The sequence below is a fragment of the Bactrocera tryoni genome, chromosome 3 (assembly GCF_016617805.1).
Source record: "Bactrocera tryoni isolate S06 chromosome 3, CSIRO_BtryS06_freeze2, whole genome shotgun sequence".
Classification (NCBI taxonomy): Eukaryota; Metazoa; Arthropoda; class Insecta; order Diptera; family Tephritidae; genus Bactrocera; species Bactrocera tryoni.
In genome coordinates, this window is record NC_052501.1 from 64,808,134 (window position 1) to 64,824,679 (window position 16,546).

The 16,546-nt window shown below is 34.0% G+C and overlaps 1 protein-coding gene across 1 annotated transcript in view; it reads right to left on the minus strand.

The window, feature by feature from the left end:
* LOC120770736 overlaps positions 1-16,546 on the minus strand; it is a 122,667-nt gene that overhangs the window by 89,641 nt on the left and 16,480 nt on the right. The window contains exons 3-5 of the mRNA XM_040098324.1: positions 14,955-15,132; positions 12,938-13,164; positions 2,955-3,108 (exon numbers count right to left, since the gene is read on the minus strand). Of these exons, the coding sequence (XP_039954258.1) occupies positions 2,955-3,108; positions 12,938-13,164; positions 14,955-15,132 (559 nt within the window). The remainder of the gene's footprint in view (positions 1-2,954; positions 3,109-12,937; positions 13,165-14,954; positions 15,133-16,546) is intronic.

The window sequence follows — 16,546 nt, forward strand, 5'->3', positions numbered from 1 at the left end:
AGAGGTCTGGTCTCTTAAAATAAAACTAATATGTATTCCATCTTCGAGTTTTGAGTTTCTCTTGGTTAAACTTGTTGTAGCTGAGTTGTGTGTGGCGTGGTGTTACTACAAACAGCACCCATTATTAGTCTTTCTTCTAACCCTTAGTCTTTTGGTATAACTTCTACAGAAAAACTGTTAGGAATAGTTTGGGAATCTCTGCTGCAGTTTTCAACTTTGATATGGTTTCAAAAGAACATTTACGGTATATGGCTACTGTGGAGTCAAATGCGTTCATTATTCTCATATATTTAGTGAGCAAGAAAAATTCAACATTCTGCTGGCAAGGTTTATGGTGTCTGTATTTTGAGATGCCTTACTGCGCCGTGAAAACTAAGGCGAAAATCCATGAATTGAGTTTCATATTTCTACCACATCCACCGTAGTCTCTATCTAGTGATTATTTTTTGTTCGCATAACTCGAAAGAATGCTCGCTGGGAAGAAAGTTTCGTCGAATGAAGAAGTGATATCGGAAACGGGGCCTATTTTGAAGCAAAGAACAAATCATACTACAAAAATGGTATCGAAAAGTTAGAGGAAGGCTACAATCCATGTATTCCCCTGAAGGCAACTAAGTGTGTTAAATAAAAAACGAAATTTCGCTAAAAAATTTGGTGTAATATGGTAGCCGACAGTTTTCAATTGACCTATTAAGAAAAGTCTAAAGAAAACAGAGATTTGAATTGCAAATTCTATATTGGGAGTTCTAATAAGTAAAACCTCTTATCGACATTGCGAGAAAAACATAGAAAGCGTTCTGAATTTAGTCTTGAATTTGCGATAATGTGTCACTTCCTGTTAAAGCATTAAAGCTTTTTAAGCAAAATCAACTGTGATAACTGAACCCTTCTTTCGCTGATTTGGCCATAATCCACATATTAGTCTAACTTTACAGTAGTTTAGCAGCCATTTTATATACTATATCAGTTTTCTGATACTTGATAACACTCCTTCAATTGTTATTTTTGTTGCTTATTGACACCTACAAAAACCACCTATTCAATTTACATTATCATGCCACGCTCACTACTTTGTAAGCTATGACATAACAATAGCGCCTTGTGTTGCACGCTAATGAGAGTTTAATAACTTTGCCACTTGGAACTTTTAAAGTCACTTGACTTTTCTTACAGATTTTTGTCACATTCTCAGTGACGCATTCTGAATAAACTGTGACTTGCTTGGAGCCTGCCGATGATGTGAGAAGTTTACTTGCTGTTATGTGTTGCAAGAGTGTCTTATGCGTCAAGCTTGTTTTCATTTTGGAGCAAAAACGGGCTGGAGAAAAGTAGCAAATTGCTTTTAAAGTCACTTTGTGAATATTTTAGTGTGGGAAATGTTGTGAGCACAAGTGCACATAAGTACATGTGAGAATAACGGTATCATTAGCAAGCTTTTTTCACACATTCTGCCAGAACTCGTTCACTGAAGCTGAGAGTAAGAGCTTAAAACTCGTTTTTAATAAATCGTGAGGTCGTTAAATGGTATGAATTTTCGTTTTTATGTCGAGGAATGAAGATATTTTTAGGTTAATATTCGGAGCTTAAAGCTGCGAGGAACGAATTGTTTCAAGATTTGTTTAGCGTAAAGGGACATTCGTAGTTAAAGTATTACCAACTGTTACATTGTGTATTAATAGAGCTTAAAGCTCATTGAGAAAAGCGCATTTTATCAAATATATTAAAAAAATGTACGAAATAAAAGCAAATTAAGGAATTTTCTAGAAGAAACACTTTCTTCTCAATATTTGGCTTTTAATTATAATTCTTATTATTTTATTATTATATGGAAGTTAAATACATTTCCAAAAAGCTCTTTTCAAAACTTAAACTTTACCCAGAATTGCCAATCAGTTAACGATTAACAATAAAGTCTCTTATACTTAAATATTTTGGAAAAAATTATTTGAAAAATTAACGAGCTTAAATCTCCAGAGAAAGTTCAGTAATTTCATTGAGCTTTAACTGTAAAACTGGCTAGTATTTAATAGCAAAATGTGCTTAAAAACTTTACTTATTTTATTTGATTCCTTTTCTTTTCATTTTCAAAAGCTTTAAAACTAAATTTTCATAATTTTTTTTTATCAGCAATAAAACGAAGGTAAAAAATGTTGAGTTTTTGTCAACTATTGGTTTAAAGTTTTAAATTATTCAGGCCACAAAGCTTTTACAAAAGCTCAGAAGGAAAAGTGCTCCTCTGTAATATACAAAATATTCTTTTCGTACTTTAAATATTTTATTTATATATAATATAATATTTGGTCTCTTCTCTTCCTATTATTAAAAGCTTCAAAAGCTAAATTTTCATATCCTTTTTTTTTTTTTTTCTTTCAGCAATTATAACGAAGATCAAAAATAATGAGTGACTATTAACTTACAGACTGAGTTGGTTTGAAATTTTAACTTTTACAAGCCACAAAGCTTTCATAAAAGCTCATAATGAAGAATGCTCCTCTATAATTTAGTTATGGAGATTTGAGTTTCGTCCAGCATTCGTTTACGTAAAACCCAGTGAAAACTTTCTTCTTTTATCTTTAAAGCTCTTACTTTGAAGCTTTGTGCCAATAAAAGTTCTTAAGTTGTAGCCACTACTTTAATTTTCATTAAATCTTTTCCAATTTTCTAAACAGTTTTAATGTTTCAGGCATATTATCTTTATATTAAGACTTTGATGAAAGCTCTTTAAGTTCACTTTGCTCATTGATTTAATTTCTGCTAAATTTTGCAACGCATAAATCGGTGAATTTTGGTTTTTTTTAACTAAAATCCAATCATCTACCAGTGTTTGCGCCTAAAAATATGCCACAAACAAAAGCGCTCCAGCTATTTCAAGTTTTCAAAAATAAAACACGCTTCTCTTCATCAATGCTTAACAATCCTTTTTTAGTTGATCTTCCCTCTTCCCCTCTACTTACATTGCACATCGAGCAGCAGTGATGCATTTTGGCGTATCTTCAACGTCGGATGTTCCATAACGCACAGAATGCGAGCATTGTGATGGGCGCGGTAGACAGCCGGCAAGCGGGCCTCACTTTTCGCGCCGCCATTGATTTTGTATGCGTTTTTGTCCTGAAACGAGAGAACAAAAAAAGTTGCATGAAACCAGTGAGTAGTGCAAAGATAAACAAAGTACCGAAAAACAAAGAGAACCATAACACAAACAACACACACACGCGCGTGCTTGTGAGTATGTAGACAGTGGCATGTGTGAAAATACTTTTGGTGTTGGGTAAAAATTTTCGAAAACATTTCGTATGCAGTAAAAAATTTACATAAAACACGCTGAGGCCACCTACGTTGCGCGCACCTTGCACCCCCGACTCGGGCCGCCGCTCCGCTTTTGGACTAACATTTGAGGTGTTTGCAAAATCTACATACTCTCCACCACGCATGCTCTTGCATTGTAACACTATGGTGCCGCATGTGCACGCCGCACACACACACCCACATGCACGCTCTAAAACCAGGCACATTGCAAAATGCCAGTGTTGCATTTTTAAGGCGAATTCCTGTAAAGCCACATAAAAATGCAACGAAAAAAGAAAGCAACAAGAAAAAAAAGAAAGCACAGTGAGAGCGTGCAGGAAGCTGAACTTTGTTGCGTGGTGGCGGGCGCAAGGTTGTGGCGCCAAATGAAAATAAATGACAGCGTTGAAATACTTTTGGCAACAGTGTTGCATTTTTCATGCTGCTGGTTGGTGTGTGTGGGTCCTTTGAGAGCTGTTGGTATGGAAATTTGACAAAAGCCTAGCAAGAGGCGTGAAAGTGTGCCGCTTAATGTCAGGCGAATATTTTTTTTCACAGCATGTAAATAAATTATGGCACCGTGAGGAATGAGAGTAAAGTGAAAGCGAATGGTGGTGAGTGAGTGCAATAGGGTATTAAGTGAACGGTGGCGTTCAGTGAGTGCGGAAAACAAAAATGAATATGTGCATGTTAGACACAGTATTTTTTAGAGCTTACAGTTGCTAAAGGTAGATAAATTTATAAATTCAAAGATTTTCGTAAAATATTTCAGACGATGAATTGCGCTGAATTTGGAAGAAAATGTCCAAAATATTATTTGTTATAATGCCTTTCTTACATACTAAAACTCAACGAGGTGGTAAGTGTGACTAAAAGTAGCACAACTTATAATTTTGAAGTATTTTTTTTAATATTTCGTGCGCTGAATAGTCCTGAAATTAGCTGAATAGCGCCACGTTGCCCAAAGGGCTACTTCGACAAGCATTCATTTTGCGCTGAATAAAACTAACGCGTGCTGAATGATGTAAACTACGAATAACGTACATTTCCATTAAATAAAAAGAAATATCTATAGACGATATGAAAATGTACAAAATATAATTTTATATAATTTCCATCCTTAAAAGTAATTTAATAAATAAATTCAAAGATGTGCATAAAATACTTCGTGCGCTGAATTGTGCTGAATTTAGCTGAATAGCCGTATTTTGTCCAAAAGGCTGCTCCGATGAGCATTCAGTTGGCGCTGTATAAAACTGGGTTGCGCTGAATGATATGAAATACTATTAACTTACATTTTTATTGAGGAACATTTAGCGATGAAATAAAAATGAACAAAATATATTTTAAAATAATTGCCTACCTTAGATATCAAACTCAAAAAAATAGTAAATTGGACTAGAAGAAGCTGAATATGTAGTTTTGAAGTCGTTCGTAAAATATTTCGCTAGCTGTATATTATGTTATGTTGATTTATGATATAGGACAATGTAAAGATTAGCTGTGGTTACTATGCTTTCAACAATACAGCTACAAAAAATCAAGCTGAATAAAATTTAATGCTAATAAATAAGCATCATGCCATAGAGTCTTTACATTGAATTTAGATCTTTGACTGAATTAAAGTTTTTTTGGCCTTTCCGGCTTCTGGAAAAACTAGTTCGCCTAATATCTGCGCCGAATCGAGCCGAATAAGATACATTCTGAAAATTGCGCACACCTTCTATTAACTTATGTTCTTATTTATCCGCTGAATTGTATTCGTCGCAGCTGAATTGCGTAGAAACCATGAATATTTCTTATTAAATATTTTTTTTAGTTTAAAATCAACTACTTATCATACTTTAATTTAATTAAAAGCTACTTGGCTTCACTGCTTAGCTTATAAAATTTTTAATAGAGCTTTAAGATATATTTAAGTTTCAGTTTGTGCTTTTTTAGATTTTTTGTTGCTGCTGCTCGATATTGAACCCGTTGATTCACCACAATGAATTTTCATTAGTTAAATTCACCGAACTGCAGCCGCAAGCGAACAATTTGCGGAAAACATATACTCAATTACATTGAAGAGAATACAATGAATAGTGAGTACGAGGAAAGATTCTCCTAATATCGATGGCAAATGGAACGCATTGAACTTGTGACAAAAGGTTCATGTGGATTGCAGTATACATGTACTAGATCAAAGAGTGGGTGAGTAATTGGTTGAGTGAACAGGAAAGCGGGCACGCGTTTGTGTCCGATTTTTGTGAGTTTGTGACAGGTAGAAGCCAAGAGCTGTAGGACTGATTGTTTAAACAGAATATATACCATATGCACTGTAGCACTGAGATTAAGAAATAAAACATTAGTCGGGGAGTAAAAGCCAAGAACTATGCGTTTACGAAAACTCCATTCTCAAAACATTTGTCGTACCAGTTCGGAAAAGCTTCGTCAACATTGAGGCAGCTTAGAAATATATAGCTTACGTTTCTGCTCCAAAAATAAAAAATTAATATAGTCTAGGGTTGTTGAAACAAAATTCTATATTCAATTTTAATACGATGAGAGATAAATCGCGTCTTCTTTAATAATAGATTCATCGTAAAGGCAAAGTACTGAAGATCTGATTGTAATAAAATAAGGTGTTACTCTTACTCTTTGAGATTTCACTTGCTATAAGGAGTTGTTTTGAGAGTCTAAATGTTACCATCTACAATTTTAGACTTCATACTTATTAAATTATTAAAGAATTCAGATAAATCGGCAGATTAGGAAAGCATATACAGATCTAGAGTATTTGAAATTTCGTTCTTACAAGACTTAAAAACTGCATGGCTAGATCATCATCAAAATATCTGAATATCTGGCAGCACGTGATAATTCTCTTCTCATAGGATCATTTGGAACTGCCGTTATTTATAAAGGTTATGAATTTATGGAGAGAACTTTAGCTCTGATTATCTTAGTTCAAAGGAATACAAGGTGTTTTCCAAAGTAAACAGGACTTTTTGAATCTAGCGCCATCTATATGTCGACTGACGCTTTAGAATCTGCTATCTTCATTGATTGTCCAGTGAGAACTTCATCACATTTCGCAAATGGGAAATTAAGTTATTGCGTTTTAAGTGTCAGTATGTTTGTGTTATCGGTGCGAAAATGAGCTTCGAACGAAGAGCCAACATTAAATTTTGTTTTAAAATTGGTAAAACTTTTACCGAAACGTTTCAATTGATACAACCAGAACAAGTTTATGGCGATGATTGACTATCCCGTAGCAGAGTGCACGAGTGGTTTTAACGTTTTCAAAGTGGTCGTGAGGACATAAATGGCGATCAACATGTGGGCCAATCAAAATCCGTGATCACCTGAAATTCCATTGAAACTGTCCGTGAATTCATCAAAAAACAGCCGAAATCTTCATTGAAATTCATGGAATTGGAATTGAATATCTTCAAAACATCGCGCTTAACTAATGTGTGTGCATGGTTTGTTCTGCACAAATTTACTGACGACCAAAAATTGCTGAGAATCCATCATTCGAAGGACATCATTCAACCGATTATTTGACCAAAAAATCACATTTTAACCAGTAACCACTCCCCATATTTACCTGATCTTTCTTCGCGGAAAAATGTATTTGCCCATGAAAGGAAAGCGTTATGCAGACGTAGAGGCCATTCAAAAGGTTTGCACAGGTATATTGGCGGCCATACCGGCCAACGAGCTAAAACACTCGTTCGACATGCTTTTGGACCGTGCAAAAAGCTGTATTGAAGCAGAAGGAGACTATTTTGAATAAAATAAATTGATTTTGCGAAAAACACAATTTTTCCTGTTTTTTTAAAGTCCTGTTTGCTTTGTAACGAACCTTGTGGTGCTCGCGAATTAGTTTTGACTACGAAATCATCTACGGTTGACACTGTCGTGTCTTTTTCGGTTTCCGTATCCAATATATCTGTGGATACCAAATCAAAGCTTTCGCAGTTGCCACCTTAACTTCTTTCTTTGTTATTTTAATGATTAGAAAGTTCAAAGAATTCACTCGCTACGTGTATACATCCAAATTATCGGCTCAGTCACCTTTAGGTAAGGAATTTGCTGACCGAGTGCTCTATTTTCGAGTTCACAGACTTTATTCTACCATTCAAGCTATTCCTGATGGGTCAATATCATTGAGATGCCAAAATATGTATATATTTATATTATATATTAATAAATTCATTGAACTGGATTGGGATTCTAATTTGAACATCTTGTCAAGGCAACGTTTGTCCAGACAGCGTCGTTGCCACAGATTTGTGGCCAACTATGCCAAATGATTTGTTGCACGTAGCAAAACGTTGCTAACTGACAGTTAACAAGTGGCGTGAAATGCTTAGACACATTGTATACATATGTCTAACTGTATATGTATATATAGCTGTGCACTCATACATAAGCAAGCGCATTAATTGAGTGTTTCAGCAGAAGTGTGCGTTAATGGAAAAATAATGAAGTGGCAAGCCATGAAAACTAATAAATTAATATCCAGGCATGTGAAAATCACAGCAAGAAAAGTAATAAATTTCTATTTAGACATATTAAGCGGGAATAAACTATTCTCATAGAAATTTAGTTAATAGAAATATTTTCCTCATACATCAGCTTACCATATACTTTGGCTCAATTAAAAGTTTCCTAACAATAATTAAATGAAATATAAGCGAAATATGCTGTAAAGAGGTCATTGGTGTACGAGCTTATGAAACTTAGGGGATATTGAAAGCCACAAGCACAGATTCAGCGGTTAGCTGAGTAAAAAAATATACGCAAACACATGACTACATATGTGTATATTTGAGTCAAACTTTTGCTTATTTTCTATGAACTTCTCCCTTTCATTTACTAAAAAAATACAGTTCTCATATGTTGTACGTTTGCTTTTAGGTTCCTCCGGTGCCAGGCAATATATATAATACTATGCAAATTAGTCACTTTATATAGCCATTTATGCATACAATCAAGCGACACATTCATGGATAACCGCACATATACTAATGCAAATATATTACTTTACATTAATATTTATATACTTATATATAATCATACTTATATATATAGAAGTGAAACATGCCACATACAAGGTCGACTGCCAGTTTCGCTTGCTACATACATGCACATATGAATGTATCTAAGTACCAGTACGTGCACTTTCATTTATGAGTTAACCCTTTATATGCGCATAAAAACCAAGCTGCGGTGACGTCCATTCAACTCTGCTTGGCTCTTGTCCATTCAACTGTCTATCAGCTTGAATATGAGCAGGGTGGCTTGTATGTGTTCAAATTTTATGGCATGAGTATTCGAAAAGACGTGTGTAAATAAATATGGATCAAAAAGGCATGCCGGAATTTTTACTAAACTAGAAAAAGGGATTTTAAATGTAAAAATATACATTCAGCTAAATCTATACCAATTCAGAAAAAACCATGCTGTAATTTTTACTAAATAAAAAAATGGAATTTTAAATATACATTTACCAAACTCAATACTTATTCAGCAGCGCAATTAAGGTTAGAAATAATTCACATTTAAGACACGTTATCATAATTGAATAATTTTTAGCTATTCAGCTGGAAAAAAATGAATTCAGCGCGTATAAATACATATCCCTTATGACAGCAGTCCTATAAAAATTTTAATTTTTCTTACAATAAACCTGCTTACACTTTATTCAGCTGCCAAAGTTAATTGCTAAAGCTTCGCTTTCAATAACGTAAATTTAATGCTGTCTTCAATTCGGCATCTATTATCTATATTCAACAAAAAACATATATCTGCAAGTTTAGTTCTAGTTATATGTACAAATTTTAATTTAATCGTTTATTCGGTTATGAAAAAAAAAAATTGCTGAATTGATTGGTCTCAGAGGAATTTGCAATAATGGAAATATTGCTTATTGTGTTCATATAAAATTCACCAACTGTTCCTCCTTTAAACATAAATTAAACTATAAATGAGTTCAGCTAAATATATACTTTTTAGCCCATTAAATTTGAATTCAGCGCACAATTCGAAAGAGTTTTAATGAATTGTTGCCTTAGTATTACTCTATTGCAATTATACAACTTTATTCAGCGCTCTAAAATATACACATTTAGACTTTACTCGAATTCAGCAAATGTTTTTTCGCTGCTTAATGCATTGGCATCACTTCATTGTTTTAACATTACTCTATTACATCTACATAACTTTATTCAGCGCTCTAAAATATATATATTTAAGCTTTACTCGAATTCGGCAAATGATTTTCGTCATGTAGTGCATTTAGCACCCACATAATATCGTTGTGCCATCATTTTACACCATTTAAAAGACTATCTTCATTACTCAGCTAACTCAAAATAATAAAAAGAATATTCAGCTGATTTAGTTGCAAATTAAGCACACATGTTTGATAATTTTTTAATTATACATGTAAATCATATAATAGTCAATTTAGTCTTAATTCAGCAACATTAAAGTGTATTCAGCGCATTATTATTTCAGTTCGGCAACGTAAAAGCGTATTCAGCGCACCATTATTTTACACTAATTTGAAAACACGGCTTATTAATTAGTTAACCTATTAAAAATATACTCAGAGGATTAATTAGCAAATTCAGCACACATTTTTTATATCCAATAGTTGAAGTGACAAATGAAATGGAGGTTATTTCAAACTTAATGTCTATTCAGCAATATATAAGGTTATTCAGCGCGCTATTTTTAACCAATACATAGAAGTTAATGTAGGACTAAAATTAGAATATTTGCGAGAGATTTTATGATAATGTATCACAACTTCTTTATTAATATTTTCTACACGGTTTGTAAGCAGACATATACTCATAGATATGTAGAAGCATTTATCACATTATCTCCATATGTTTATGTAACGATAAGTAACACACACACATTGTCGCTATTTACATTGCTGTATTATAAAACAAATATAACCATAACCAGTCAGCCATTGAATCCGCACTTACTGGGACATAACGGACATACAAATTTTCTCGAAAATTTGTTACATTTACATGGCAATTTAAAGTTTATACCATATATTAACACAAATTTGCTGTAAAATGGAAATTCTTGTTTACGAACAGCTACGCAAAGTAATAACTAGCCGGATATGATAGTTTATGGCACAAGCGTGCACATACACACACAGTCATGCAAATGCTTCATTGATGGCGTAAGTATAAGTAACGGACATCCTCCTTATTTATTGACATGCCATGTGTCCATATATCCATCAACTGCTTTCAGTAACGATAACTAGCGAATGATTCGCAACAACCGACGGCTTCGGCTACGAGGATTCAACACACACACTCAAGCAAGTACTTATGAATTTATATAAAAGTTAGTACATAATCTCTTCATTTCAGCTTTCTGCATGCGTTTACTGAGCCCAAGTGCTGTTGCAATTTGCACATCCGGTCGTAAGTTGCCAGTACATACAATCTCTGGTGCGTTTGTTAGTTCATTCAACTGCTATATTGCCACTTAGTTGTTGGCAATTTAAATTTCCAACTTCTACAATGAAATTGTATGGTTTTTTGCATATTCAAGACGCTAACAAAAGCAACAATTAAGAGCATGTAATTTGAAGTAGTCTGATTTAAAATAGGGTAGACTGTTGGGGGCGCCATTGCGTATGAATAATGCGAATATATGAAATGCTTACATAAATAGATATATGAAACGAAGGGAGCAATACTTTGTGTCTTGTTGCTATAAGAGTATACTAACCTTTTTGTATATATACATATATCTATGTTTATGCACACAAAATCTTAATATAAAAGTTTGGTGCTGCTTTAGTACTTAGGTTCCCTTAGCTGAAATTAATTCGCTAAGCAAAGTACCTAAAACATTATAATAAGTAATAATCCAGCGCACACTAAGCACAGGTTTTGCATGCTTCATCCAAAAATTTTTGCAGCAAAAAAACTTGCAATTCAGCGCAAGAAAACCCAATTCAGCACAAACTTTAATTGGCATAAACAAATATTTTTTTTATATTTTTTTTGGTTTCAGTGCTTTGAATATGAATTCAGCAACTATTTTTCTTGTGTATTTTAGCAGCTTTTAACACATTTCAAATATTTTGAGTTTAATTCGTTAAGTATTAAAATGGTGAGAAAAAATTGCGGATATTTAATAATTCAGCGCTTAATAAACACAGGTTTTTTGTTTTTCGTCAAATTAAATTTTGGTAGTAAAATATGTTCAATTCAGCACAATAAAACTCAATTCAGCACAACTTCAATTGATAAGTATATATTTTATGGAAATTCAGTGCTTTGAATATGAATATCAGCAATTATTTCTCTTGTTAATTTTTGGAGCTTATAGTTCATTTCTAATATTTTAAGTTTGGTTCGTTAAGTATTAAAATTGAGAGAAAAAATTGGAAATAAGTAATAATTCAGCGCTTAAAAAATACGGATTCTGTATTTTTCATCAAAACAATTTTTAGTAGTGAAAGATGTACAATTCAGCACCAGAAAATTCAAATCAGCAAAACTAAAATTGGTAAAAATATATTTATGCAAATTCATTGCTTTGAATATGAATTCAGCAACTTATGAATTTTTGCAGCTTTTAATATATTTCAAATATTTTAAATTTAATCGTTAAGTATTAAAATGAAGACAAAACAATTTGCAAATAAGTAATAATTCAACTTTTAGTAAACAGAGATTTTGCATTATTTGTCAAAACAACTTTTAAGAGTAAAAAAGTACAATTCAGCTGAAGAAAATTCAATTCAGCACAACTTTAGTTAATTAATATATATTTTACAGATATTTAGAGCTTTTTGGAATTTTGTAGTTTCTAACTCATTTCAAATATCTTTCATTTAATTCGCTAAGCTAAGTAACACAATAGAGCGAAAATAATTGCAAATAAGTGATAATTAAGCGGACACTAATCACATGTTCTGCGTCCTACGGAGAAGCAATGTTTGTAGTAAAAAAATTCAATTCAGCGCAAACAAACTCAATTCAGCACAACACTAATTGATTAATGAAAATTTTATACGAATTCAGAGCTTTCAAACATGTATTCAGCAAATACTTTTTAAAAGTAAAACTCTAACAAACTCTAACACACCTTCAGAAAGTCATATTTTGCTGTCTGTAGAGTAAACTGTTAACTTATTTAGCGATTATGTCTCTTTATTCGACCAAAAATAAACAGAATTTTGAATAGAGAACTTATAATATTCTATTCAAAATCTGCTTATTGAACTTATTGAATATATCTATACCAACAGACTGGCTAAAAATAAAATTACTTACTAGAAGATTATAGCTATACCCCTTTACATTCAGGGATTTTGCTGGCGATTTAACTGTAAGGTTTTTCAATTCAGCACATACATTTCAACATAACGTGTTATAATGGTGGTTTTAGAACATCTTACATATATCAAATGAGCTTTTCAGCGGCTCACACTTCAATTCAGCACAGTTTTATTTTAATGAGCATCATCTTTACTTTCGATTTATCCAACTTTTCAGCGGCCAACACTTCAATTCAGCACAATCTTAATACTTATCAACTTCCTTCTATACCTCATAACTCTGGCAACATATATGTATCATTAACTAATTCATGGTATTCCCCTACTTACCTTGTCATTCTTTACTTCTTCCAGTTCCAATACTTCAGCGGACACCTTCTGCGCATGTCGGTCCACGCCGGGACTGAGTAACACCTCCCATGTGAGTGTCGGTTTGGGATTGCCACCTTCACTCACGCAAGCCAAATTCAATTCGGAATTCTCTTTGACCGGTACAAAAATATTGCCTGCATCTAGGCGCCGTGAATCGATCAACAAATACGGTGGCTTCGGGCGATCTACAAGCAATTAAAATTACACAAAATTGATTGGAGTTGAAATTTAGGTTTGAACGCTGCTTAATTGCTACAATAACAGCAAAGGGTTGTCTAAAAATTAATAGAAGGAAATTCGGAATGTAAAATCAGTTAAAGAAAAGTTTTGTAAGAGTATCGTTTTGGCTTTGCTTGATGAGGCTAGAAAAGAAGACACTCATAAGTTACATGGAGGAAAGCCTGTGGCAGTGGTTGTGCCATATTGACAGGCGTCCAAAAGTATGTCAACCATAAATCTTGCTGAGTTAGCTATAGCAAAGCTTTGGGTATAATTTTTGGTCATTTGGAAAGTTTTTATGGCTCACTTTTAATTTAATGTTTTTTTTTTGGTTTGCAATCCACAAGTTTTCAAACTTTCAGGGTTTTGGTGATGCCGTTTTTGCTGCGGTTGTTTATTTGTTTTCAAGTTCTGGGAAGCGTGTTAAAGAGAGGGAACAAGCAGACGCTTAATGCGGCTACTAAATCCAACCAGCCATTCACGGAGACACCCCTGATTTTTACTAACTCTGCTGAATGACTGCTCGGCATACAAACTGGAAAAACTTTTCATGTTTTTTTTTCTATTTTTGTCAGCCTCATTTTGCAACTTGTACTTGAACAAGAAAAGTTTTCGCAACATGCCGGCACTGCGCGATTGTATTCGCAACAAAATGTGTATGGGTGCGCTTGTTGGCGCTGCCATGTCCTTTGCCGCGCTATTTGTGTCATTAACAACAACAGAAATGCTCGTCAGCTCTACGCGGTAGCACAAGCGTTGACCGGACAGAAGTCAGCACCAAGTGGCGCCAAAGTGCACGCTGTAGCCAACTTTTAATTTCAGGTCATTTCATTCAGCTACAACACTGAGCATGAGAGATTGAGGTCGGATGAAGGGACTGTTTCGAAGCTGGGCTAGAAATACGGTGTCTTTGAATACATTGCGAGAGAGATTTTGTGCAACATTAGTGAAAATCGACAAAAGAATTCTATCAGTCAAATTTATTGCTGAATACAAATAAAGGCCATTCAGCGAAGTTTAGAATACTATATGTTTATAATTATATGATTCGCCGAAAAAATCTGAAAATCTCCTTACTATGTTGCTCACAAATGATACATTAAGCGACTTTGACTTATTCGCAGTGAATTCAGCTATTCAGCACATCCAAAAAACATGGTTTCAAAAACAGTTTAGTAATTTAATGTTCAGTCTCATAAAATTTCTAACGTGTAGAGGGTTCTATAAGGCCATAAATTTAGTCGCACTGTATAAATAACTACAATTAGGTATATTAAGTAGTAATAGCAATTGAGCGGCCATGCAATGAGATGCTGGAAATAAGCTTTGGCTACATTCGACGACGTTTTATTTTGAAAATACTATATTCTTGTATTCAGCGCAATTCAGCGCATGATTTGTACATACCATAAGCTGAATTCGCGAAAATATCGCTGGGAAAAGTACAATCAGTTCATCGCTAACAACAAATTCATAACATTTCTGTCAGTGCAGTCGACAAACGAACATTCGCCCAAAGTTCAGTAATTTAGGCTGGCCTTAAAATGGCGTAGTAAAATCCACGCAGATGACTACTTAGCGGCTGTTATGCTGGTATTAGCAAAAACTTGCACCTCTTGCGACAATCTCCTCTCGTATAGCACTTACGCGCCACAGCCATTACTCAACTTGAATCTCTGCCTCTTTAGCATACTCAGCGCCACACTCTTTCCCACTCTCTCTCACATAACGAAGCATAATTCACTTTGATACTCACCTAATACTACCAATTTGACGGGTCTCGCATTCTCCGTGTATCTGCGCGAATTCTCCGCCTCGCATTGCCACTTGCCATCGTCCTCGAGCATGACATTTGTGATGGTGAGAGCACCATTTGGCTCCTTAATGAAACGATAATCGGTGGCGCGTGAAGTGCGATCCATGGCATGTACCACCTGCGGATTAAAGAAAAGCGAAAAAGTTCTGAGTAAAAGAAGAGGCATATAAAATTGCATAAAACAAACAGTATAGCCGTTATAAGCGCCGGAATTAGTAAGTGCGTGAAAATTCGAGGAGACTCACTATCTCGCTGCCGCTCCGAGCTCTTGTATACGTGTGTGTGTGCGTGCATGCCTAGGTACGTGGGAAGCATTTAAGGCCGTAAACTTTAAGTCGTTTATGAGCTGCGTTAATACCGATGCGCACAGAATATTGCATTTGTTTGTGTTTTTGTAGCGCGACTTAGTCCTGTCACTGTTTATTTGTTGCTTTAGTTTTGCTCATTTTCGTCCATTGTTATCTGTGTAACTGCAGTTGGTGGCGCTTGTTTTGGGAAAGTCTCTAGTTTATTGTGTGCAATTGCGCACTTTGCATAACTAAATAGTAATTACTGACGCTGGCATTAGTATTCTGCTCGCAAGCGCCGAAAATTATGCATTGCGTAATATTCTCTCGAACTTTTTGGCTTAATTTAGTCTAGTATTTTGCAGCTCATTGAGCGCTTTTAAGCCTTTTGAAACAGCCAAGCGGTGAATAAGCTAGTGTTAGACTTAGTGTCGTTTAGTGTATTCTTGTTAAATTTTATAAGTTTTTGTACACGCTTGCATATTTTTCAGCAACTTAGTGAGCTGAATAGCTGTATTTGAAAATTAATGCCAGTGCATTAGGATAAAATTTTCACTTGAAACTAAAACTAACTGACAATATACGATGACAGAGCAAAATAGCTTTTTAACAACTTGATGTTATTAAAAAAAAAATAACTTTATTGAAGGTACAAGAATGTACCCTAATAAATTTTTAAGCAATTCAGCTGCTATAAATATAATTCAGCGCACTTTATGTTTGACGAAATTTGTGCATATTTAATAATAAAAAATAGCTTTTTAACAACTTGATATTATTAAAAAAAATAACTTTAAAATGTTATTCAGCGCTTCTTATATGAATATAGGAGTGAAATTGAAGGTGCAAGAATGTACCTTAATAAATTTTTAAGCAATTCAGCTGCTATAAATATAATTCAGCGCACTTTATGTTTGACGAAATTTATGCGTATTTAATAATAACAAACCGCTTTTTAACAACTTGAGATTATTAAAAAAAAGCTTAGCAATAGTAGTCAGCGCTTCTTATTTCAATATAGGAGTGGTATTTAAGCTGCCAGGATGTACACCATTCAATTTTTATGTAATTCAGCTGCTATAAATGTAACTCAGCGCACTTGATGTTTTACAAAATTTATGTATATTTCATTTAAATGTTTTCGATAAGCTTTCTTAACAGTAAGCCAGCCAAGGAAACTGTGCTATTTAATTCAGCACAGCAAAAAAGTTAGATGTGGATGTTGTGACGTTCTGTATAAGTAAA